Consider the following 26,659-nt stretch of genomic DNA (forward strand, 5'->3'; position numbering starts at 1 on the left):
GAGCTACTACAGTTGGAGGTTGATGGCAATGATATGGTGGAGTTAATAGAGAAAAAAGAGACGCTATTATCTAATAAAGAACTTATTGATTTGCAAGCAGTCATAGTGAGAGAAGAAAATGAGGAGCCACAACAGTTCTTCACCAGAGAGATGGCATTGACATATCCTGAAATTGCCTTAGCAATGGCAAGGTTTAAGAAGATGGATGCTGACCTCTAATGATTCTTAAAAGTTAACAGTGGTGAATCATATGCTTGCTTGCTTGCTACAGAAAGAAAGAAAAAGAAAAAAGCCACTGTCCACTCATCCATTACTATGTTCATTCATAAGGTTGAGTGACTGATCCCTTCTAAATCTCCACAGTGTTGTGTCCCATTCTTGTTTAAATATATATTTCCCTTATACTTTACTTTCCTTTATATATCTTATCCCTTTTCTCCGTGTCTCGTCACTTCTTACTAGAAATCTAAGCCCCTGCTCCTCTTAGTATCCTAAAACATTTATTTTTTAAAGCTGCACCATTTAGGACATTTAATTTATAAAGAAATTTAAAACAAGAAGCAATTCCTCAATAAGTCTAGAAGTGAAATAATCATGCAGTCGTAACCTTGATCTCGTAACTTAACTTTTTCTTCCTCCCCGCGGCTAGGTTCGTACGTTATTAAAAGTGGTGCATTGAATAGCAATTTCGGACAACTGGTTATTTGATAAGCAAAAGTTTATTAAATTCATAAATACAATACAATAGATAAAATTATAAAAACTCCAATTTAATACTAAATTAATACAATGTTAATAAGTAGCAAAATACAAAAAAGGAAAATTAACACTAGCATGTGGGATAAACTGTTATGCCTCCACAAAGACTCTACACACACAAGATAAAGGGGTTGTTTTCCTGTTAACAAATAAGTTGGTTTAAATCTTTCACCCACTTAAGCACAATAATTCAATTAGACACAATTGGATTACACACATTAATTTACAAGAGTTATGTGTGCTTAGCAAATCCATTGCTACAATGAACACCACATTCAATTCTTTTGACCTTTCTCAGTTAAGGGTAAATTACATATACTAGTATCAATACACACTATCGCTCATTCAGTAATGCTGATAAACTAATTCCCTCATTCTCTATACTGTTAAGTGAGCTAAAGTCCTGGTTCAGCTTTCATTCAAGTCCTTCAAATTGCTTAGTAATACCAATTACAGCCATATTAAATTAACAAAAGTAACATAAAATCTTTCACAATACCATTTGATGAAGCTCTTCTACTAGAGGTTACTTGTCTGCGATTCCTGAAGAAATATTCCTTCTGTAGTGGGACATATTTGGGGTACTTTGGATCATGGGATCCACCTCGGTTATGCCATATCAGGCTTCTTCTAAGGAAACATCTATCTGCTGTTCTGCAGTAATCAGATTTGCCATGAGGATATCCACAATTTCTATTTATAATCTCCTTCCTTTAGACCAGGGTTGGCTTAGTATACAGTAAATACCTTTCTTCCTGACCATGTGGCGACCTTTGTTCTCGATGGTAGGAAAACGGGAACTAAAATCCCACTTACTAATATTCCATGTTGTGGCGAACAGAAGGGGGTGGGGGGGGCTCCTGACAGGCACTCGGGAAAACTGCATAAGGTAACCTCCAAACGAAAACTGGCAAAAGACCTCGTGGGGGGGGGGGGGTCCTAACCCTTTTATATTATGACCCTACCGGCATCACGTACAACTAAAATTTTCACCCCCGATATTAGGATACGTTTGTCGTAACCTGTTAGGGCGGCGTCTCCCTGCTGAAACTTCTACCTTTGGTGGGCCGTGTGCACGCAACTGAACCACGGCAGTGTCTAAATCGGGGATCATGACCTTGGGCTATACTTTGGTTCTAGTTAATCCTACGAGTTAGCTTTATCAAACCCTATCCGCTCACCCAATTTTTCTAAGAATTAGCATGACTTACAATCTCTAGTTTCAAGTGTATAATAAGCAAGCCTTTTACATGCAAAAATTCTTACAACTAAATACTGTAAATTAATTATCTAATTTTTCTGATATTATACAATCGATGTTCTTATGAGAGTTAACAATTATTTCTTTCAATATATTTATTTCATTTATACTTAGATGCAAGCACGATTTTCTTATTCAATTTTCTACTTGTTAAATTGTGATCAAGTAAATTCCCTTATGAAGTTTACAAAGATCACAAATTTAACAACAGCCCTCAACCTCAGCAGCATACTTATCAGCAACATTACTTTTGATTATAAGGAGTTTGTACTGGCACTTGCCTTAATATTTTTATTGCATCTTTTGACACACTCTTTGGTTATTTTTCCTGCATGTGATATTTAAAATAAAAATAAATAATTCTGTTTACATGTTCATTGAACATTTCATTTTTACTTCAATTGGGAAATTCCAACTTGCATAAAGTTCTGTGGTACACAGCCCTTATGTAAGTCAGGGATTGGCTGTTCTAAGCATATTTGCAAAGAGGCTAAGAAAAATCATCAAAAATGAGTCCTTCATATCGAAAAGAAACTTGAAGAAAATGTGCTAGGCTCAGGTCAAAAGAGATTATCAGGACCATATTTTTACTTCAATTCACATGAAAACACAAGAAAATAAGTGGATAATGTAAATGCCATATATTTCAGCCTGAAAATTACAGGCAATGATCAGTGGAAACAGTTAATTACAAGGTAGAATGCAATTTAATGGTCAGTTTTGATATAGAATTGCTCTTCATCACTGTACCTCTAGAAGATACACTATATCTGCTTTCATAAACCTTTCCACAGGATATAGTGAAATTATTGGACTTTCTTATTCACTCAAGATATTTTCTTTGTCAAAACAAGTTTTACAGTCAAGTTGAAGGAACTACCATGGGAAGTTAACTCTCTCCTGCTCTCACCAACTTCTATTTGGAACATTTTTGCAATCTAGCCCCATAATTGAAGAAACATCTCCTACCTTTTTATTTAACATAAATACATAATCTACACATACAAATTAATTTTACTATGGAAAAAAGTCAACAAATTATCCTTCTTGATATCCTACTCCTCTGCTCATCATCAGGTGAACTAATTACAGTTGACCCTTTAAAACACTGGTTTGAACTGCATGGATCCACTTATAAGTGAATTTTTTTTTTTTTCCAATAAATATATTGGAAAATTTTTTGGAGATTTGCAATAATTTGTGAAAACTTGCAGACAAACTGCGTAACCTAGAAATATCGAGAAAATTAAGAAAAAGTTAGGTATGGCATGAATGCATAAAATATATGTAGATACTAGTCTATTTTATCATTTACTACCATAAAATATACACAAATCTATTATAAAAAAAATATAAATTTATCAATACTTTCACACACAAAACACTTACAGACCATACATGACACCATTCGCAGTCGAGAGAATTTAAACAAATGTAAAAATCCAGTATTAAATTATAATCCCAAATTATTAACTTTTATTAATTGATTAGTTAAATTTAACTAATTAATTAGCATAAAATGAAAATTTTATGATTTATTCATTAGTGTATATGGGCTAGGCCACCGGGAAGCAATCATATTGCTGCTGCTTTATTATCAGTGCGGGAATTGCTATACCTGTAAATAATTAGTAAACAATTTGTAGCAAGGCGTATTGTATTGGTGACGAAAATTTTATGATTTATTCATTAGTGTATATGGGCTAGGCCACCGGGAAGCAATCATATTGCTGCTGCTTTATTATCAGTGCGGGAATTGCTATACCTGTAAATAATTAGTAAACAATTTGTAGCAAGGCGTATTGTATTGGTGACGTCTACTATAGGTCTTAGGGGAGAATTAGATTTGTGGATTTTAGGTAAACCGTATATACAGGGGGGGGGGACGAGAACTGAATGGTTTGAGTTATTTTGTAATGTCAGGAGGACACTTTTTTAATTAGGTTTTTTAATTTTTTTAACTTGAGTTTTTGTGGGATCATATTCAAGTGGTATGTAGGTAGCACAATCACGGAGAATAATATCAATTTTCCGATTATATTCTGAGGCGTTAAGAACGACTGTGGCATTACCCTTAGCAGCTGTGGTGATGACAATACTTTTTTCTTTCTGTAATCAAGTCCTTCCCCATTCCCCAACCATCTCTTCAGAAATGCGATCACCATATTCATGGTACATCAGAAAAAATAGCCAAATCATTAAAAGAGTACAACTTCCATACAGCTTTTAAGCCCTACCTTAAACTTGCTAACCTTATCCGTTCCACCAAAGACCAGCTCCCTCCTCTCTCAGTGCCTGGAGTATATAGATTACCTTGTGCCTGTAAACTGACTTGCTTCAGACAGACAGGCAGATCAGCAACCATCCAGTTAGAAGAACACAAGTCATACATCAGCAATCACGATTATAGTCAATCTGGCCTTGCAGACCATGTTTTGGATACAACCCACAGGATCTCCTGGAAAAAACCACCATGCTCCACCATAGTAAATTCAAAAAAGAACCATTCTTTGAATCGGCATCTGCACTCAGGAATCGACCGAATTTAAACAAATATGGTTGCATTAAACTTCCCAAAATTTGGGAAACATTAATTATCAGAGATCCCTCTTTACATTCTAGGCCACCTGCAAATGCCCATAGAGGGCGCACCACCTAGATAGGACTTTAGTTTCACTCACTATTGTATTATATTTGTGTGTGTGTTGCTACAAAAAGTTTTTTTTGTAATTCCTGAAGATGTCTCTGTGATGGAAACGAAATATTGGAAGTATTAAAATTGATTTTAATCCTTTCTCAGTGCTGATAATATTCCATTAAACCTCCAACATGAATTCTTCACAGCACTTAAGCTTCAACACACGGAGATAACAAGGAAATAGTTACATTTCTGACATCTTAGAACCAATTTCTAGAATTCTTAAGTAGCATAACCTAGTGGCTACATTTATTCCTCTTTTACATTTATTAATTAATATTCACATTTATTTATTTATATTAACATTCAGCAGAAAACAGAATACAAGAACAGCAGTCTTACATCATCAACAGGAAATCTAAGAAATCTGGCTTTTCACAACGGGGAATAAAAGCAAACCACAATATACTATGGTGTGAAAGGTGCTTACTCCATCTTTGTTACTATAAATTTGAAAGTTTATTTAAAGAAAGTGCTAAAGCTTTACTTTGCTGTCCGAACTTGAATTGGAATGGCTGCCTCTCACTATCCAAGATATGGGAGAGTCTTATTGTAACCACACATCATTTTTTAAAAAAATTAATAATACAGTTAATTAATAACTAATAATATGGTGTTTCCTCAATTATATCTTTGCATTGTTTTATGTATAACATCATGCGGCTTTCACTGTTTCAGATCATCCTGCATTGTCTTAACTTTGCCACTGATGTTGGCCTGTAATTTTCAAGCTGAACTATATCGCCTTTCAATTAATATTATTCACTTATTTTCTTGTTTTCATGTGAATTGAAGAAATTTAATAAAAACAGATATTTGTTATCAGGATGGCAGGAAAAAAGACTCAAGAAGAATCAAGATGAAGATGGATTTAGGTCTTAGAAAACTCATTATAACCTGAGAATATCAAAGTCCTGACAAATAACAGATTAATTTTGAAGAAAATTGTGGTAATTAATGTAACTTGACTCTTTAGTTCTATCATAGTATGCTGAATACTCCTTGTAGGTACATTATGATTAATTGATGAATGTAATAATCAAAGAACGGAAGATTTGTACCAAAGAACAAATTCAAATAGAAAAATAATTATCTGTAATTAGTTTCTAAACAGAAATGAAAACCATGGTATTCAAAGGAGGGAAAATATGCAAGAAATATTTCAAAGGGAAAATATGCAAGAAGAGCAAAATAGTAACAGAATAGACTTAAACTAAATTGAGAGGGTTATTGATTTTGGCTATAAAATAAGTTACCATAGCAATAAGTGTTACACTAAGGCTAACAGTTGTCAATAAAAATAAAAATATATAAGAATATATAATATTTTATGAAAACTGTGTTATATGTAAGTGTAACATGGACAAAAAGAAATGGAGAAAAGAAAAGGCTTAATGTCTCACTCATTGCCTTAACTGAAATGCATAAGAAAAATTGCAGATACAGAACAACAATAAATAAATAACAGATTGAAAGAGCTAAACCAAGCACCAATAAAATAATAGAAATTATTTAAAAAAAAATAATAATGAATGATCGATATTCGACCAGAAATGCTGAAGTATGGTGGTATAAGAGTCTTATAGTGGCTGCACTGCATAGTTCAGAAAGCCTGGACAGAGGGACGAATTCCCGATGATTGGAGTAGAGCTCTCATAGTACCCATATATAAAAAGGGAAATAAAACTGAATGTGAGAATTACAGAGGTATTTCCCTACTGAGTGTTCCTGGCAAGATCTATGCAAGTATACTTGAGAAACGGTTGAGAAGAATTGTGGAAGAAAAGCTTGGTGAAGAACAAGCTGGATTCAGGCCAAATAGAGGCTGTCAGGATCAGATCTTCACTTTACGACAAATAGTCGAGAAAGCATGGGAATATAACAAAGATCTGTATTTAAGTTTTGTCGATTTGGAAAAGGCATATGACAAGGTGCCAAGAGAGAAGCTATTCAATACGCTGCAGTTATATGGTGTCAATGGGGCATTATATCAAGCAATACTTAGTCTTTATTTGAGTTGTGAGTCAGCAGTTAGAATTGAAGGAAGTACAGGAAGATGGTTTAATGTTAAATCTGGTGTGAGACAAGGATGTACATTATCCCCTCTGTTATTCATTATCTATATGGATCACATTATGAAGGAATGTGGTATTAAACCTGATATCAAAATTGGAGATGTTAATGTCAGCTCTTTGCTTTATGCGGATGATGTTATACTTCTAAATAAATCCGCTACAAGTCTGCAAGATTCTCTGACTAAATTGAATAACTGTTGTAACAGATATGGTATGAAGGTCAGCAATAAAAAGACAAAGACAATGAAAATAGGCAGAATCATTGAAAATGTCAACTGTGTTGTGAATGGAGAACCTGTGGAACAAGTAAAACATTTCAGCTACTTAGGCACAATTTTTGCTGAAGATGGTAAACTAAATATAGAAATAGACAACAGAATCAGCAAAGCTGGTATCGTGGGAAGTCAATTGAATAAGTTCATATGGAATAAGAAAGAAATTAGTCGGAACACTAAATTAGCTGTATACAAGACTGTGTTCAAACCAATTTTAACTTATGGATCTGAGAGCTGGGTCAGAAGTAAAACACTTGACCAAAGACTAGAGACCGCAGATATGAGAGTCCTGAGAAAGATTAGAGGCGTGAACAGATGGCATCAATGGCAATATCATATTAAAAATGAGGATATTAGGAAAGAACTTGACATTGTCAGCATCCAGGAATGCGTTAGCAGAGCTAATCTCAGATGGTATGGTCACTTAAATAGAATGGGAGAGGAAAGATTAGCAAAACAAGTGTTCTCTGCCAGGTTTGCAGGAAAACGACCCAGAGGAAGACCAAGATATAGGTGGATTGATACGGTACAAAGTGCCTTAGATGATAGAAATATAAGATCTGATAATGTTGGAGTCTTGACAAGTAACAGACTGATTTGGAGGAAAATTGTAGATAGGAAGTTAGTAATGATGTAATTTTTTCATGTAGTACTGTCATATCCTGTACACCCCTTGAGGGTACATGGCAGGAATTTGATGATGATGATGATGATGAATGATCATTTAAAAAGAATACCATATGAAAGAATATTCATAAAGAGGAAGATTGCAAACTAAATTTGATGAATGAAATGCTAGATGAAGATCAAAACAAGCTACCTGGCCTAAATTTGAAAGGAAAAAAATTTAATATGCTTTTTTAAATTATGATTCTCATCCATGAAAGGTTGTAAATCTGTTATGATAGGTTTACATGGATTGGTCAAGGTTGAGACAATCCAGAAATCCTGTTCTAGAAAACAAACATGGAAATTTTTCCAATCCATTTTATGCCTCTACATAGCATAATGGTTGTTTAGAGAAGAAAGAGGGATATGTTAGAATTTGTAAAGATCATTCATTCATTATTGTGATGGGCAAGTATGCAGCAAATTAGCATTGTTATAGGCATTTGGATGTTTATAGGGTTTATTTGGAAACTGTCAGAATCAAAGAATTAAAAATTCATCGTTTCTGTTCAACCTGAATACATCTAAGGCAGTGTGTAATGAAAACACTTATAGTGTTTTCATTACAGTCTTGAACTTAATGCAGTCACATCACATATCAAGTGAACTGATATCCTTATACAGTTGGAGAAAGTAATCACATCGAAAGGGGCTGAAACTATGTAGTTTAGTTCCTTATTGGCTTTTCTTTACTACTGCTTCATATAGTGGTAAAGAAAAGACACATTGTGATTTATTGTATATTACAAAGTGGTCAGGAAATAACGTAGACAGTTTATGATACGTACAACTTGGAGTGGAATATGGGTCTGGTGTTGGATAGGAAATTTATAAGGCTTGGTGCCTTTAATATTTGAAAAATTCAGAACAGGAACATGGATGAATGACTGAAGAAATTATGCAAGAATTGAATGACAACATTGTTAGGATAAAAAAAGGGATGTGGGAAGTTGCTATCGAGGAAGAAATTAACTGAAAAATAACTGATCTCAGTCCCCTCCCCAAACGATAAGGGAGTGGCACATATTTGGGCTCTTTCAAACTAGTTGTGCAGTACTTTTTATAAACTACACTGGTTTCCATAAATTAAAGAACAAAGATAAAAATCATGATAACTTGGAGGGTGGAGCATATGAAAGTCAGATACATATGCAAATGAGTCACAGCACAAAAGTGGGTGTTTTGAGTGGTTTTTCATTTAATCTCTGGAATAAGAACAAGACATTTAGTGATCGCAAAATTCTTGGATATGGCTGCAAGACATCCTTTAACTGATGAATTCAAGTTGGCGAGCCATCATAAGACTAGAGACCAGCTAAAGTTAGAGGAGGTAGCCAGATAGTTGCATGTGAGATGTTCTGTGGCTCACAGACTGTGGAACTAATTCCAGTAGTCCCAAACATCATCCTGGATATACAGTGAAGGAAGGTCACTACTACAACTGCAATAAGTTACCGATATCTCTGATTATCTGCTTGTCAAAACATGAGTGCTACCCTGAATCAGCTATGATCTGACCTTCGCTACAGAAGCATTTTTTATCTGCTTCTACTTCCAGGCTCATCCTTATCAAGCAAAACTCATGGATGTATATCTTCAAGAAGAGACTATTGTATCTATGGACTGGCCAGCTGGGTCTCCTGACCTTAATCCTGTTGAGCTTGTCTGGGTGATATCTTGCTGATCTTAATCCCCTCCCCAAAACTTTGAGGGACTTAATAGAGCTTTGCAAGAGCAATTGTTATTACCAACTGAGGTCTTTGACACTATTGTAAGCAGTATGAAACTGGTGTGATCAGTGACCATGTTGCTTATTGATGCATTTTGATGATCTTTTTGGCCTCTTTTTTTTTTTTTTAAAAAAAACTATTGTCTTCATGTACCCATTTGTTACTGAATTAAACTGCTTATTTATAATATTGCATAAAAATTCATCATACAGTTTGAATTATTATGAGTTTTCTTTTTTGTTCCTTAATTTATGGAAACCAGTGTCTTTATTTAATAAAACTTTGCATTTAACACTAAAGTAACTAGCACTCAAAACATTCAGATAACACTTCTTTCAAGTACAGCTTTAAAATGGATATTCTGTATGTTGACCACTAAATAATATATTACAGTGAACTTTGTGGTAACACTTCAGATTCTTCTAGGCCAGGAATGAATAATCTTACTGCATGAAGGGAGTCAGAAAGTGTTATTTATTTGAAATCACTTGTGATACTAGTATTTAGAGAAGAATTGGGTGGAATTCTGTATGTAGCTGGCCTAGTAAAGAATCTGTTACTTTATATTTCTCCTTTCATTTGATGTTAAATGACAAACAGAGAAAGAAATGTATGCAGAAAAAGGCAAACCTTTTGAAACCTTCCAATGTATTTTGCAATTAAACATGGTGCCACACCATGTTTTATACATAATTCCAATTAAACATAATTCCACACAGAGTGATATTCATTTCATATTTATTGACTAAACTTTGCTCACTATAACAATCTACCAAGGAGCCTAACCTAAATCCTGTAGTTTTTCCTGTGATCTTTATGTGTTGTAGAGACCACAGTTGAATTGGAGTTATTTAGGAAAGAAGAAAAGGAAAATCAAAAGAATATAAAAAGTGAGAGTTAACTGTAGTTTGTTAATTAAGTAGTAAATCTAATTTTACCATAGTTACAAGTAGTATTTGTTCCTTAAATTTTCTGAGCAGCTTATGCTGCAGATATTTGTCAAATCTTAAACTGTCTGGTCTCCTCATTATTTATAAAAATACTTATTTGATTATCAGTATTTATTAAATTGGTAATAGTAATGCATGTCTAAACACATTTTCATGTTATTTTCATAAATATTTTTAGACACGATGCAAAACTTGAAGAAGAACGAGCACTCCTAAGAAAAAACGAAATTACAGAAGAAATGAAAGGGGTACTTGAAGAATTGGAGTCATTCAAGAAAGAAGAAAATGAAAAGCAAAAGGAATATAAAAAGATTTCAGAGTATGTTTGTTCACATATTTCAATTCCTTTTATAGGACATTATATACCAGTGCAATTTATATGTACCCAAGGATATTTGGGGGGGGGGGGGTGCTGAAAATTTTTTAAACACACAAGACATAATTCAACCTCAATTCCTTCATAGTGATTATCACAACTTTTCAGCACACCCTCATACATAAGCTTGCTATCACTCAGATAGACTAGGGCCACATATAAACAGTATACTACTTGGAAAGAGGTCAACATACACCATAGTGTGAGGAACAAGCAGCCATGATGCCCACCTTAATAAGATGTAAGACCTCCTTTTGCTGCAATTACTGCAGCAATCCTATGGGACATATTTTCTACAAGGATACGATAGCAATTAGTGGGAATTTTTGATTCGTGTTGGCATGTAATGAGGTCGAAGACTGTTGTGGGGTATGTCCCTTGACTTTACTTGATGCTCCAATTCAACCCACAGATGTTTGATATAGTTGAGATCAGAGCGCTATGGAGCCCAGTCAAGTTAGGTGATGTTCATGTCCACAAACCACACAGTTGCAACAGCAGCCTTATGACATGGTGCATTGCCTTGGTGAAAGAAACAATGGATTCCATAGAAATGCCACAAAATAGGAAGTATTGCTTTATCCAAAATGTTCAGATACCTCTTGCAGTTCAATGTTCATGGCACCAACAAACAGAGGTCTGAGGCCAAACCAGGAAAAACAGGACCCATACCATCACACCACCACCACCTCTGAATTTCATAGTTCGGGTTACACACTCTAGTAAAAGACGTTCACCAGGCATCAACCACACCCATGCCTATCCACCTGCTCAGTAGACAGTGTAACATGATTTGTCACTCCATAACGCCGCTTTCCAAGCTTCCACATTCCACTGTACACACTCTTTGCACTACTGAAGATGGTGCCATTCCACTGTACACACTCTTTGCACTACTGAAGATGGTGCTGAATGTTGGTTCGGTAATGTGGGGCTTGTAAATTGTGGTCCTATCATGGAAACTCATGATGTGAGCCTTGGTTCTGAATGTTTTTGTGCAGATTCATGTTCCAGTCTATCACCAGAGCTCTGCATTCAACATGTCACCAGATGAATGGTGGTTTTTACATATTATCCTGTATGTAGCCATTTGCAGTTGACTCCTTGCATTTTCATCGCGGAATGGTATCACTGATTGTTGACCTGGGATGGCCCAATTTGTCAACAATTGACTGAACAGATGGGTGTGCAACATTGCATCCTATCACAATGCCTGTTTCAAACTCTGTCAGTTCCCTTCTTGCAGCCATTTCACCTGTACACAGTTACGCTGACTTGGGAGCATCATATTCCTACAATTTATACTGGCTGCAAGCACTGGACTCATTATATGGTGTGATGCACCTTACCCATGGAGGTATCCATTCACTTCTTTCCAAGCAGTGTATGTAAGGGAAAATTATTGCAAATATTTTTTTCTTTCTCATAAGTTACATAAATATTTATGTAATATTTGTAATTTATGTAATAAGTTACATATATATAAATATTATTATTTATATGGATACTCCATGGAGTCAAAAGACTCATTGCAGGAGATCCACACTATCCATTAACATGCTTATCATGCATCTCCTTAAACTTATTCAGTGTAGAGGCACTCACAACCACCTCTGCCAATCCATTCCACTCATTCACCTCTCTCCAAGTAAAGAACCTTGTCTGTATGCCCATGCTAAACACACTTTTAGACAGCTTCCAAATGCGACCACTTGTTTTCCCCCCTACTCCCTATGTATTATTTTGTGTCAATCTTATAGAATCCCTTTAGTAACTCATAAGTTTTTATCATATCCCATCTCCTCTGACTGTCAGCTGAACTCTTCAACCCACACACCATTCATATGTCCTCATAGGGAACATTCGATAGACCAGTCACAAGCTTAGTCACTCAGAATCCTCTCCATTACCTTCTGCTCCACCAGAAAAACAGGTGACCAAATCTGTGCACCAGTGGCGTCACATGGCCATTTCGGTCGGGTGTTCTATCGTGTGGGCTATGTACGCAACCCGCACTAAACATTTCACATCAATTTGACCATATGCAAGGTTGCTTGCAGTAAATTTTCCTGTGAGGGGGCTTGGAGACAAATAATTACATCAATTAAATTTTAAATTTTTAACTTTTTTTTAAATTTTTTTATATTTTTTAAGGGTCAAAGCTGTATAACTGAGATGAGACCTCCACTTAGCTTTAAAGGAATGCAGAGAACCGACCAGGGCTTCTGACCTAATGTCCAATCCTCACCTTCTCGTGGTGCACCCTGTTGGGTATCTACCTGGATACTCAACGAACGAGGATGAGCTGACAATTTGGGATTTAGCCGACCAAATTGTAATTCTTATTGGCTTAAACCAAATTACAAAATGATGGTACAACATAACAAAATTTCATGCCAGCTGGGGCGTTGCCTAGTTAAACAAGGCCCCCGTTGTTTTCACCAGGGAACCAGGGTGAACAGCAAAAAGTCAGCTACTGGAACAAGTCTGAAAAAACACCCAAACTCAACATCATCAGAGTTAAAGATCGGTACTATCAACATAAGAAGCCTGAATGGCAAAGAAATGGAGCTAGCTGAAGAATTAGATCGACATAATAGGGGTGACTGAAACAAAAAAGACAAAAACTGCTGAGATATTTCTGAGCAATAAATACAAAATGTTATATTCAGGCAATGGCAATCAAGGAAAAGAAGGAATAGCCATTGTATTCAACACTAAACACGAGGCTAATCTTTTTGAATGCCAGTCAGTCTCAAGTAGAGTGATGTGGGCAAATATCAGAATGGGAAACTGGACAATGAGACTTATTTGTGCCTATGGTCCCACAGAAGGTTCTACTAAGGTAGAAATGGAGGAATTTTTTGAGGATTTAGAAAAAGCAACTGACACAATGAAAAAGGAAAAGTTGGTCCTTGTTGGGGATCTAAATAGCAGAGTAGGAAATGATTGTGAGACATACAAAAATATTTTGAGAAAATTTGGAGAAAAGAGCAAAGCTAATAATAATGGCAAATATCTGTTGGATTTCTGCTCAGGACATGGACTGGTTATTACTAACACTATGTTCCAACATAAAAATGTGCACAAATTCACATGAAGAGAAGAGGCAAGAAATAAGAAAAGTCTCATTGACTATGCTATTGTTGATAGTGATGTTTTCTCCCTTGTGCAGGACACCAGAGTGTACAGAGGATTTGAAATTGGAAGTGATCACTATTTAGTCTTGAGCAGGTTAAAATTGAATTTCATATTGAAAAGAATAACATGTAAGAAAGTTTTAAAGTGAATTAAAGTTGAGCAGCTCTCAGATGTGAACTGTAGATTAAAATACACAAAGATTATTGAAGAAAAAATGAAAGATGTTGAGAACAGGAACCAAACTTTAGAGATTCAGTGGCAAGGCTTGAAGAAAACCTATTGATTCAGCCAGAGAGGCATGTGGTGAGGTTGTCTGCAAGGATAGAAAAATCAGAACTCCATGGTGGACACAGGAAGTTAAAGAGGCAGTGAAGGAAAAGAAGAAAGCATATCAAAAGTTCCTGGCAAATAAGTCAGCTTTTGCTCTTAGAGAATACAGAGACAAATGTAAGAATGCTAAACATTATATAAAACTAGCTAAACAAAAGTCATGGGAAGACTTTGGCAAGAACATAGAAAATAAATATCAAGAAGGTGGTAAGTTATTCTGGAGGTTGTTGAACAAACTTAGAAATGGAGGAAAGAGTGCTATAAAAGATATTAGAGATGATAAAGGTGACATGAAAACGGGAGAAAAAGATATCCTTGAAGTGTGCAGTAATTACTTCGAGAAATTGCTAAATGAAACAAGCAGTGATAGCACAGTGGTAAAAAAACACTCAACAGGCATACAGTCAGGAATACATATCCATACTTGAAGTAGAAAAAGCCATCAAAGGCTTAAAATGTGGAAAGGCAGCAGGAGTAGATGATATTCGACCACAAATGCTGAAGTATGGTGGCATAAAAATCTTGCAGTGGCTGCATTGCATAGTTCAGAAGGCTTGGACAGAGGGACGAATTCCCAATGATTTGAGTAGAGCTCTCAATAGTACCCATATATAAAAAGGGAAATAAAGCTGAATGTGAGAATTACAGTAATATTTCTCTACTGAGTGTTACTAGTAAGATATATGCAGGTAAACTTGAGAAACGGTTGAGAAGAATTGTAGAAGAAAAGCTTGGTGAAGAACAAGCTGGATTCTGGCCAAATAGAGGTTGTCAGAATCAGATCTTCACTTTACGAGAAATAGTTGAGAAATCATGGGAATATAACAAAGATCTTTATTTGAGTTTTGTAGGTCTGGAAAAGGCATATGATAAGGTGCCAAGAGAGAAGCTATTCAATATGCAACAGTTATATGGTGTCAATGGGGCATTATATCAAGCAATACTTAAGTCTTTATTTGAGTTGTAAGTCAGCAGTTAGAATTGAAGGAAGTACAGGAAGATGGTTTAATGTTAAATCTGGGGTGAGACAAGGATGTACATTATCCTCTCTGTTCACTATCTATATGGATCACATTATGAAGGAAAGTGATGCATATCATTTTGATATCATGGTATTGAACATGATATCAAAATTATGGATGTTAATGTCAACTCTTTGCTTTATGCGGACGATGTTATACTTATCAATAAATCTGCTACGAGTCTGCAAGATTCTCTGACTAAATTAAATAACTGTTGTAATAGATATGGTATGAAGGTCAGCAATAAAATGACAAAGACAATGAAAATAGGCAGAATCGTTGAACTGCATTGTGAACGGAGAACCTGTGGTACAAGTAAAACATTTCACCTACTTAGGCACGATTTTTAGTGAATATGGTAAATTAAATATGGAAATAGACAACAGAATCAATAAAGTTGGTATAGTTGGAAGTCAATTGAATAAATTCATATTGAATAATTGAGAAATTAGTTGGAATATTAAATTAGCTATATACAAGACAGTGTTCAAACCAGTTTTATCTTATGGATCTGAGAGCTGGATCAGAAGTAAAACACTTGACCAAAAACTAGAGACCACAGATATGAGAATCCTGAGAAAGATTAGAGGCATGAACAGATGGTATCAATGGCAATATCATGTTAAAAACAAGGATATTAGGAAAGATCTTGACATTGTCAGCATCCAGGAATGCGTTAGCAGAGCTAATCTCAGATGGTATGGTCACTTAAATAGAATGGGAGAGGAAAGATTGTCAAAACAAGTGTTCTCTGCCAGGTTGCCAGGAAAACGACCCGGAGGAAGACCAAGATATAGGTGGATTGATACAGTACAAAGTGCCTTAGACGATAGAAATATAAGATTTGGTAATATTGGAGTCTTGACAAGTAACAGACTGATCTGGAGGAAAATTGTAGACAGAAAGTTAGTAATCACGTAAATTTTTCATGTAGTACTATCATATCCTGTACACCCTTTGAGGGTACATGGCAGGAATTTGATGATGATGATGATAAATTTTTAAATTATTGATGCAATTCATCATCATCATCATCAAATTCCTGCCATGTACCCTCAAGGGGTGTACAGGATATGACAGTACTACATGAAAAAATTACATCATTACTAACTTCCTATCTACAATTTTCCTCCAAATCAGTCTGTTACTTGTCAAGACGCCAACATTATCAGATCTTATATTTCTATCGTCTAAGGCACTTTGTACCGTATCAATCCACCTATATCTTGGTCTTCCTCTGGGTCGTTTTCCTGCCAACCTGGCAGGAATCTTTCAACAATTGATGCAATTAAATAATATAATTGTTTTTCAATGTAAACTATAAATACCATCATCATTTTTTATTTATTTTTTATTTTGGTTTAACCAATAAGAATACAATTTGGTTGGCTAAATCCCAAATTGCCAGCCCATCCTCATTGTACATAACATTCGATCATTATCGGAATTATGCACACTTTCAGGAATCCTACATTCATTAGTTTCTTGTTTTTTTTTTTGGTATCAGCAGTTCTTCTGTCTCATCAATCTCACATATGCTGGTATTTTGTTGCAGATCAACAACATCTTATAATACACAGAAGTATTCATTTTTATTCAGTAATAGATAATTTTTTACTGTCTGTTGTTTACAAAGACTAGAATAAAATAAAAATGTCTCTGTACCATTAAAAAAACTTTACATCTTCAACAGATGCTATACTGACAAGCAAGAGAAACAGTTAGCTTTTTTCTCCTAACATGCACTTTCAAATTTTCAGTTGCAGAAAACATGTGTAACAGTTGTTTGTAATACAGCTATTGGATACAGAAAGCGCTCAACTCATGACAAGTGACGACATTCAGTTGGATTAGTTGACACAATAACCAATAACCTCTAGGTGCTATTGTCTTTGAGCTCACCCAGCCTTGCCTTCTGAGCAGTTTAAAAATTCTAGAACGCTAAGAATTTATCCTGCTGTTCCCTCTTTACATCTTTTCAAAGGGCTCAAAGGTGTATGTATTTTGAAAGCACACCTGGGCTATTAACGCAAATGTGACGCAATGTTTACACGTCATAAAGTGTGCTCTTCATGAAGCACTAATGCTTCCTTATCCTCGTGAAAAGGGCAATGAAGCATTAATATATTGTGTTTAATTTTAGGAATCACGCAAAGTCTGCAAACAATTAGGGGAATAAATGCAAGAATCTTTAATGGGAATAAATGCAAGAATATAATATCGGTGATACTGATATTTTGTGGATGAGCACTGCACACCTAGCACACCTGGAATATTTGCCCCTGCTGTGCACAGTAGTCAGCATATGGCCGAATCATAGCCTTATAAAGAGGGACAATATCCTACCTATCTTTACTTCTCGTGTTCTTCAAGATCCAAGTAATCCTCTGAACTATTTTGCCAAATCTTTGTCCACTGAATTTCAAATCTGTATCCACCATCATTCCCAGATCTCTAGTCTCATCAATTTCCCGTGATCTGGTGCCATCAATATGATATAAAGTATATAACCCTTTTATCCCAAAGTGCATTACATTACATTTTACAATTTTACAATATTAAATTGACAACTATTGTCCTTTGCCCACTGCCAATTTATTTAAGACATTCTGTAAGATATCTATTACCTTTGTCAACTAGTGCCCTCTCCAGTTTTCCATCATCATCAAACAACCAAATATTTCTCCCCCGCATCCCCATATCTACTATATTAAAGTACAGTTTAAAGAGTAGTGGTCCTAGAACAGAGCTCTGGGGTACTCCACTAGTCAACGTCATTTGCCTTGATTGTACTCCACCATTACACCACTCTCTGTCTATCCATCACCCCCCCCCCCCCCCATCCATGTCACTAACCCCATATCCATTCCCATCTGCTCCAATCTATGTAATAGTTTTCCATGCGGTATTTTATCAAATGCCCTTGCAGAGTCCAGCAGTATTATGGTGTAGCCATTTCCTTTATCCAATTCTGGTTAAAGACTACATCCTGGTCTTCCTCTGGGTCTTTTTCCTGCCAGCCTGGCAAAGAAAACACTTGTTATTCTAATCTTTCATCTTCCATTCCATTTAAGTTATAAAATATATACACATTTACACAAGAATATTATTTAATTTGCCAAATATTTCAGTCTGAATATTACAGACCATCTTCAGTGGCTGCATAGGAATAGTTTTAAAAAACAAGGTGGAATACAAACAATTGATCATTCACAAATAGAACAAGCCGTGTGATGTCATATCGCTAAGTATTAAAAGAGTAAACTTTTTTTTTTTTATCAGAGTCATGATTAAATTAAAGATATTAATTCAGAAATTCATGTAATAATCTTAAATAACATTAGACTAATATAGGGAAAAAAAAAATTAATGTGTTATCCTGATTAAACTTTCCCAAATTTTTGATACAGATATACAGTCATTATGATTCAAGTTAGGACGTTGAAATAAGGCCTCCACACTTTCTTTAGATAAACATTCAAATTTATAGCGACATCTATGTAGGAGGAGAGTCTAGGACCAAAGGATGTTGTGGCTTGTTTCTGTTCCGTGCTGAGCTAATCCAGATTTCTTGGGTTTGTTGTGTTGAATGGATGATTGATGCACTTGAATTCTTTTTTCTATAGAGCGTCCAGTTTGTCCAAAGTAGGAAAGATTATAGTTACATTGAACTTGATACACACCAAGTAGAGACATAGTTGAGCGTTTATCTTTAGAAGGAGGAAAATGGGTGGATAATTTCTTAATAGGTGCATATACCTATTAACATTAATAGGTTAATAGGTGAAATATGTTAAATCATATTTCTTCAAGATTCTTGAAATTGGTTCTGAAATCCCGGAAATGTAAGGAACTGGAACTCGACGTATTGAATCTTTGCTGTTTTGTGTTGGATTGTAAGAATCGAAAAGATGTGTACTCTTTTCAGAGAAGCCATTTAGTTTCATGTGATGTTTGATGGTCGAAAGTTCTTTCTGTAATAAATGAGAAATTGAACAATTAGTTTTGACTTTTCAGATTAAACATTTTATGATTCCTTTTTTGACAAGGATGATGGGCAGATTCTTTGAGAAATCCGACGAGCCAAAACCAATTTTCAACTTCTCATTTATTACAGAAAGAACTTTCGACTATCAAACATCACATGAAACTAAATGGCTTCTCCAAAAAGAGTACACAACATCTTTTCGATTCTTACAATCCAACACAAAACAGCAAAGATTCAATACGTCAAGTTCCAATTCCTTACATTTCTGGGATTTCAGAACCGATTTCAAGAATTCTGAAGAAATACGATTTAACAGCCACTTATACACCTATTAACAAATTATCCACCCATTTTCCTTCTTCTAAAGATAAACTCTCAACTATGTCTCTACCTGGTGTGTATCAAGTTTCATGTAACTGTAATCTTTCCTATTTTGGAAAAACTGGACGCTCTATAGAAAAAAGAATTCAAGTGCATCAATCATCCATTCAACACAACAAACCCAAGAAATCTGAATTAACTCAACACGGAACAGAAACAAGCCACAACATCCTTTGGTCCAAGACTCCTCCTACACAGATATCGCTATAAATTTGAATGTTTATTTAAAGAAAGTGTGGATGCCTTACTTCAACATCCTAACTTTAATCGTAATGACTGTATATTTGTATCAAAAATTTGGGAAAGCTTAATCAGGATAACACATTATTTTTTTATTTTTTTATATTAGTCTAATGTTATTTAAGATTATTACATGAATTTCTGAATTAATATCTTTAATTTAATCATGACTCTGATTAAAAAAAAAATTTTTTTTTTTACTCTTTTAATACTTAGCGATATGACATCACACGGCTCATTCTATTTGTGAATGATCAATTTCGTATTCCACCTTGTTTTTTTAAAACTATTCCTATGTAGCCACTGAAGATGGTCTGTAATATTCTTGTGTAAACGTGTATATATTTTATAATCCTAATGTCACAAGTATCTTTAAAGAATCACATTCTATTTAAGTGACCATAACACCTGAGATTAGCTCTACTAACACATTCCTCATTGCTAACAATGTTAAATTCTTTCTTAATATCCTAATTTTTAATATGATATTGACATTGATGCCATTAGTTCACTTCCTTCACTATTTCTCTCTTTTGACACCTCTAGCACTTGCTTTTGTAATTCTTATGACATTCTATCTTGTCATTCTTCTCACTATCCACAAACTTCTCACTTTTGATAATGAATCTATTATATAGGCACTGTATGTACACTAAACTCTTAGCAGCACTATAATAACATAACAGTGAAGTTTGAAATAATACTTAAAAAACTCACATACCAACAACTGAAAAATTATATCTAAATATAGAAAGTTTTTTCACTTGATTGCGAAGTAAATGATCATCATCATCATTGCCCATAAATGTCTGATTCTCTTTTCACCATTCTTTGCCATTTTTCTCAATCTGTTACCAAGTAACTCAAATCTTGAAAATTCTTTCCACAAATCTTTCATATCATCTGCTCACTCTTGTCATAGCCTCTATATCCTCTGTTTATACTATCCATTGTACCAAACTTCAAGGTTTTAATCTTTCTATTCTTTCAGAATCCAATGATTTTTTCACAAAATCTTTGACCAGTACACATCTCACAGCCATAGAGAATACTTGTGAATATGCATGTTTTCAGCAGTCTCAGCTTTGTGGCAAGGTTCACTGATTTACTTTTTCATAACTTGTCCATTGCTTGTGGATTTCCTTTTGCTTTTGTTATTCGAGATACTTTTTTTTTTTTTTTGCAGTCTAAATCATGCATCATGTTGCATTCTAGATATGCAAAGTTCCTAATCTCATCCAGCTCATGTCTGTTGACCTTTATTTGCTTTTCATCTTTTTATCTCTGAATATCATTGTTTTAATTTTTTCAGTATTTATTATCAACCCATATCTGTTTCCTTCTTCACTTGACTTCAACACTGTTCTTTCTGGTTTCTCTTCATCTTCTTCAGTAATGGTTGTGTCATCTGCAAATCACAAATTATTTATTTTTGTACCTTGGATCGAAATTCCTCTTATATTTTCCTTGTGATGCCCATTGTTTTTTAATAGCATGATAAAAGTGTTTGGGGGATATTGGGTCTCTTTGTCTCATACCTCTTGTTGTCAGGAACCACCTTCCTATTACTCCACGATTTCTCATAGCAGCATCTGCATTATCATTGATATTCTGCAATAAACATATCAAGTTCTTGTTCACTCATAAGATTCAAATAAATTATACTTATCATGAAATTATATTATTGCGTAATCCTTTTTCCAAGTGTAAGCAAAAGTGTGCTCTTTGTGAAGTGTCTTCATGACTAGGCCACTTGTATTATATATATAGTGGCTGATGACTTCACATCAGCCTTTATATCACATCATTGACGTGATAACTTGACATCAATTGCTTAGTATCCCCTAATATAAAGCATAGTTTCATAGATGTGTGACTTTTGGGACTTGCATTAAGGGGGCGGGTGTCACTACCCAGACCGGTTTCAATTAAACAATAATAAAATTTCTTGGGAAGTATAATTTACTTCATAACTAAGTGAAAAATCTTTCTACATCTATCTCTGATCCAGAATAAGGTGATACACTGTTTTACTATTTCTGTATGGGAAATATGTAACTTACATTAATTCACCCTTGGTATCTTCCTTAGTCTGGCTTAGTTTTTTCCCCTTAATGCATATGAAATGTCACAAGACCTATATACATTACAATGCCATGTGTGAGCATGTTATTAAGGAGAAAAATGCAGCCTGTTGATATATTTCTTAAAGAGTGGGAAGTTGTACTCAGTGGCAGAAACAGTATGGGGGGGAAGATCGTTCCAAATAGAGGTGGTTGTAATGAACGAATTTAACAAGAAGTTTGTTTGACGCATTTGAAGCTGGACAGTGTATGGATGTAGACCGGTGGCTGCTCTAGTTCTTAGAGGAAAGTGGAGGAATGGTTGCAGCCAGAAGAGCAATGCCCATGAAAGTACCTACAGAGCAGGCACAGCACTGAAACAGAGCATCTCTATAATAAAGTGACTGAAGGGAGTCTGTGAGGGAAGGGTCGTTTATTAAGTGAATTGTCCTCTTTTGAATATCGTCAAGAATTCTTAGAGGTTTTGGGTGCTCCACCTCAAATGTGGGAAGAGTACTCTAAAGTTGGATAGATCTGTGACTTATAAAATGTTTAGGAGTCAAGATGAATTAGAATGGAAAAGAACACTAAGCTTTTTTAGTGGATAAGGAGACCATGTGAGTAATATGTTTTTGCCAGGATAAACTGGATGTTTATCCATGAAGAGAAAATTGATCTTGAAAGGAAACATTATGAAAACTGGAACATTATGAAAAATGAGAGGGAATTAGGTAGGATTTTTCTTGCATGTAATAAGGCAGGCTTGAGTATTTTTAGCATTGAAAGTTGTCTTCAACCCTATTTGAGGATGATGAGGAGGTCAATATTCAAGTCACTGGTTATGAAGATCTTCAGGCATCTAACATTAGAGTACTACAGGGTTTATTGAATGTTGAAGAGGAATGAAGCGAACTATCATCAGCAAAGCAGTGAATAAGATATTTGAAGTCTGAGAAAGGAGGTCATTGATGTAAAGCAGTGTTTCTCAAGGTGTGGTACGCGTATTCCCAGGGATACGTGAAAGGTCGTTAGGGGATATATGGCAATTTTCAGCTATGCATAATTAAAGGAGTCATATTTTTCAACAAACAGTGCAATTAGAGACAACCGGGATAAAACAGCACTAACTAATGAGTCACATCCCCTCTCCAACAGAAACTGCTTTATCGACCAAGCAAAACCATATGTTGCTGGTGGAACATATGGTTTTGCTTGACACCACCCCTGTCATTAACATGTTAAAACTAAGAAATATATAGTGAATGTGTTTCAGATATTATGGAATTCGGTTGAAGGGAATTAGCATTTCAACTCAACTGTTGAAATGCTAATTTTCTTTGGTTTGCACGATCTTTTGTTACCCGCACCAATCAGTTCTTTGCTGCTCTACGTATCTCAAGTCTTGTAAATTACTGGTAATTTTTGCTTGAAATGATGGGAAAGAAGATGACGCTATTTGGGTAGATGACTTTGACGATGCACACCGAGAAACTGTTCTCGATGCCAAAAGTAGTGATAGCGAGTAGGAGCTTCTTGGTAAGTCGCACCATTTTCAGTTTTTTTCTGAAAACTTAAGTTTCCGAAAATTCCCGCACGTATTTTGCAACACGATTTTTTAGCTTTAATTTTGGGAAAAAAGTTAAGAGATATATTCGAGTAAATACAGTATTTTTTTTTAGCTTTCAAATTCTTACGTATGGATCACTGGTTAAAGATTGAATTTATAAAACCCCCAAAAGAGAGCAGTATAGCAAATACAAGTAGCTGTAAGCAACAAGAAAACGTTGATATTGCATCTGGATTAAATGAAATTGATAAGAGTGTGTTGTCTGACATCTCTAGAGAACCAAAATTTAAAAATAAATCATATTTTTTGTTTACATGAACATATCCATTCAAATAAAATAGATATTTAATTTTAATTAATATTTTAAATTAATTTATTCATTTTAATTAATTAATTTTTTAATGAATGGATTTATTTTTTAATTAGGGGGCATTTGGTAATAATGAAAATTTAAGAAGGGGTATGCGAATATCTGAAGTTTGAGAAATAGTAATGTAAAGGAAAAGAAGTTTTTTTTCTGATGAGAAGAAGCCATCCACCATGACACACAATGAACAATCAGAGGAGAAGCTGGCAGTCCAATCACAGAGTGTAGAAGGGAGGCCATAAGATGGCAGTTTGTCCAGGAGGCCAGGCATGATCAGATGCCTTAGAAATATTGAGAGCAATAACAAAAATTTCTTGAAAGCTTTCATGGACTGAGTCCAAGGTAGGGGAAATTAGCTAGAAAGTCAGCTGTAGAACGATAATGGCAGAATTCATATTGGGGATTGCTAATTAACTGGTGAGTCTCCAGGTAATGAAGTAGCTAGTTGTTGATAATCTTCTCCATCACTATGGAAAGTACTGAGGTGAGAGCAACGGATGATAATTAGATGGCTGAATTTGTCTCCCTTTTTGGGTACAGGCTGGATGTGGGGTTGCTTACACTTGGATAAAGGAATAAACAAGAATATAATTTCTTGGTAAGTATATAATTGCTTATCTAAATCTAACATGAATGGAACAGTATTTCTAATTATAAAACGTACTTTCTTTTCACTGTTATTTTTTCAGAGCTACATTGCCACTGTCTTCTTTACAGTTTAAAATCAGTAATGGTTTAACCACCTAATTTTGCAGTGCTCTTAGAGGATCCTAAGAGCTACAACCTTTACACGATACATATCAAGAATCGATTGTTAATGCTGTGAAGCATTAACAATTATTGAATCTAATAAATGCTTAGTTTATTTTTGTCAGTTGTTGATTGACTACCAATATGAAATTTTTCATTTACTTTATTGCTTTCTCTTTAATTGGATTATTTTTTAAGTATCAAAAAAAATATTCATGCTTATTAAGGTCATTGGCACAGCTCTGAAATATTTGATTGATTATAGCCTGAAAGCCTGAGCTATACCATGATACACCCCAGTTATTCAGTGATATTTCACTGAATAACTGGGGAACATGAGACTTGTTTCTAGTAGACTTTATTCGCTGAATTTATAATTGAAATAAATCAGTCTACACACAGACACACACAGCATTTTTTTGCTATAGGCTTTGAGGTTTCTGTGTGTGTGTGTGTGTGTGTGCGTGTGCACGCGCTAGTGTTCATTAATTAATGGATATTCATTTGTTCCAGAGCAAGTTAAAAAAGGTATTATTTTTGAAATAAAGTTAATTCAATTTGTTATCTTGCAGTAAGCTTGAGGCACTTACAAAAATTGTTGAAGAAAAGAAAGAACAGTATGGAGCTCTTGAGCGACAGGATGTGCAATGTCGAGAAAATATGAAACATGCTAAAGCAAAATCAAAGAAGCTGGTCAAAGTTATGGAAACAGAACAACAAAAAGTGAGTAAAGGTGATGATAAAGAAAATCATGTTTTTTTTTTTAAGTCTTTAGTTGCATCTGTTAGATAATCTGAAGTAACCATCCCTTAGTTTTAAGTGGGATAAAAATGAATATCACATCGAAAAGAACTGTATATAAAGAAATTTTTCAAAAGAATTAAGGTTGAGCAAGTGAATTGTAGACTCAGCTATACAAACATTATTGAAAAAAAAATGAAATAGTTTAATAAAAAAAAGAATTAAACTTTGGAATATTGTTGGTTACCTCTGATTAATTTGATTTCATTTTTTTTTTTTTTTTTTTATAGCACAAAGACATCAAAGGTCATACTACACCAGGTCACAGCAGTACATATGGTAATTAGTTAGTAGGACAATCACAAACATTCATTCTCTTGGCTGGAATGCGGATACACTAACCACTTGGCCAACCAAGGCAGCAGTAACCTCTGAAGAAAAATTGATAGGCTCAGCAAGTCATGTGGTGAAGTTGTCTGCAAGGATAGAAATATAAGAACTGTATGTGGACACAAAAGTTAAAGAAGCAGTTGCAGGCAAGAAGAAAGCATGCTAAAAGCTCCTGGCAAATAAGTTGGTAGATACCCTAAAGAAATACAGCTAAAAATGTAGCAGAGCTAAGCTATGTGCAAAAGTAGCTAAACAAAATTAATGGGAAGACTTCAATAAGAATATAGAAGATAAATATCAGAAAACTGGCAAAATGTTCTGGAGGCTATTGAAAAGCTTAGAAATGGAGGAAAGAATACTGTAAAAGGAATCAGAGATGATAAAGATGGCATGAAAACTGAAGGTTTTCCTCAGATGGTACATGTTTTGGTATGATGTAAATCAGGGGTCTTCAACCTTTCAGGCATTAAATATTTAAATGAAGCCCGCAGGCCACTAAGCTATACTGTGGTATTTAGAATTGTAAGATGCTTTCCAGATTCACAAGGAATGCTGTACATTTGATACTTTACATAAAATCCTATAAAAATAAACAAACTCAGCTTTAAGAGCATAGGTAGGAGTTGGGTTCATGATAAGTAAATATAATCAATACTTGAAAAAAGATAATTTAATGAAGAAAACATTGATTTTTTACAATGCCAATGGGCAACTTAGCAATGTTTTTCCTTGACCAGCTTGTCGATGGTCAAGGAAATGTTGGAAGTCGCTATGCGCAGAGTATACTCAAGATGTTGGTCCGTAATCTGAGTTCTTGTCTTGGACTTCACATGCTTCATTCGGGAGAAGAACTGCAAACATAAGTATGTGCTTCCTAATTAAGCGC

The 26,659-nt window shown here is 34.9% G+C and overlaps 1 protein-coding gene across 1 annotated transcript in view; it reads left to right on the forward strand.

Moving 5' to 3' along the window:
• Positions 1–26,659, forward strand: part of glu (structural maintenance of chromosomes 4-like protein gluon) — a 384,191-nt gene that overhangs the window by 105,239 nt on the left and 252,293 nt on the right. Inside the window, exons 8-9 of the mRNA XM_090413308.1 lie at positions 10,596–10,736; positions 25,215–25,365. Coding sequence (XP_090269434.1) covers positions 10,596–10,736; positions 25,215–25,365 — 292 coding nt within the window. The remainder of the gene's footprint in view (positions 1–10,595; positions 10,737–25,214; positions 25,366–26,659) is intronic.

The sequence above is a fragment of the Typopeltis vanoorti genome, chromosome 24 (genome assembly GCF_054136105.1).
Source record: "Typopeltis vanoorti isolate ZY-2024b chromosome 24, IOZ_Tvanoo_1.0, whole genome shotgun sequence".
Classification (NCBI taxonomy): Eukaryota; Metazoa; Arthropoda; class Arachnida; order Uropygi; family Thelyphonidae; genus Typopeltis; species Typopeltis vanoorti.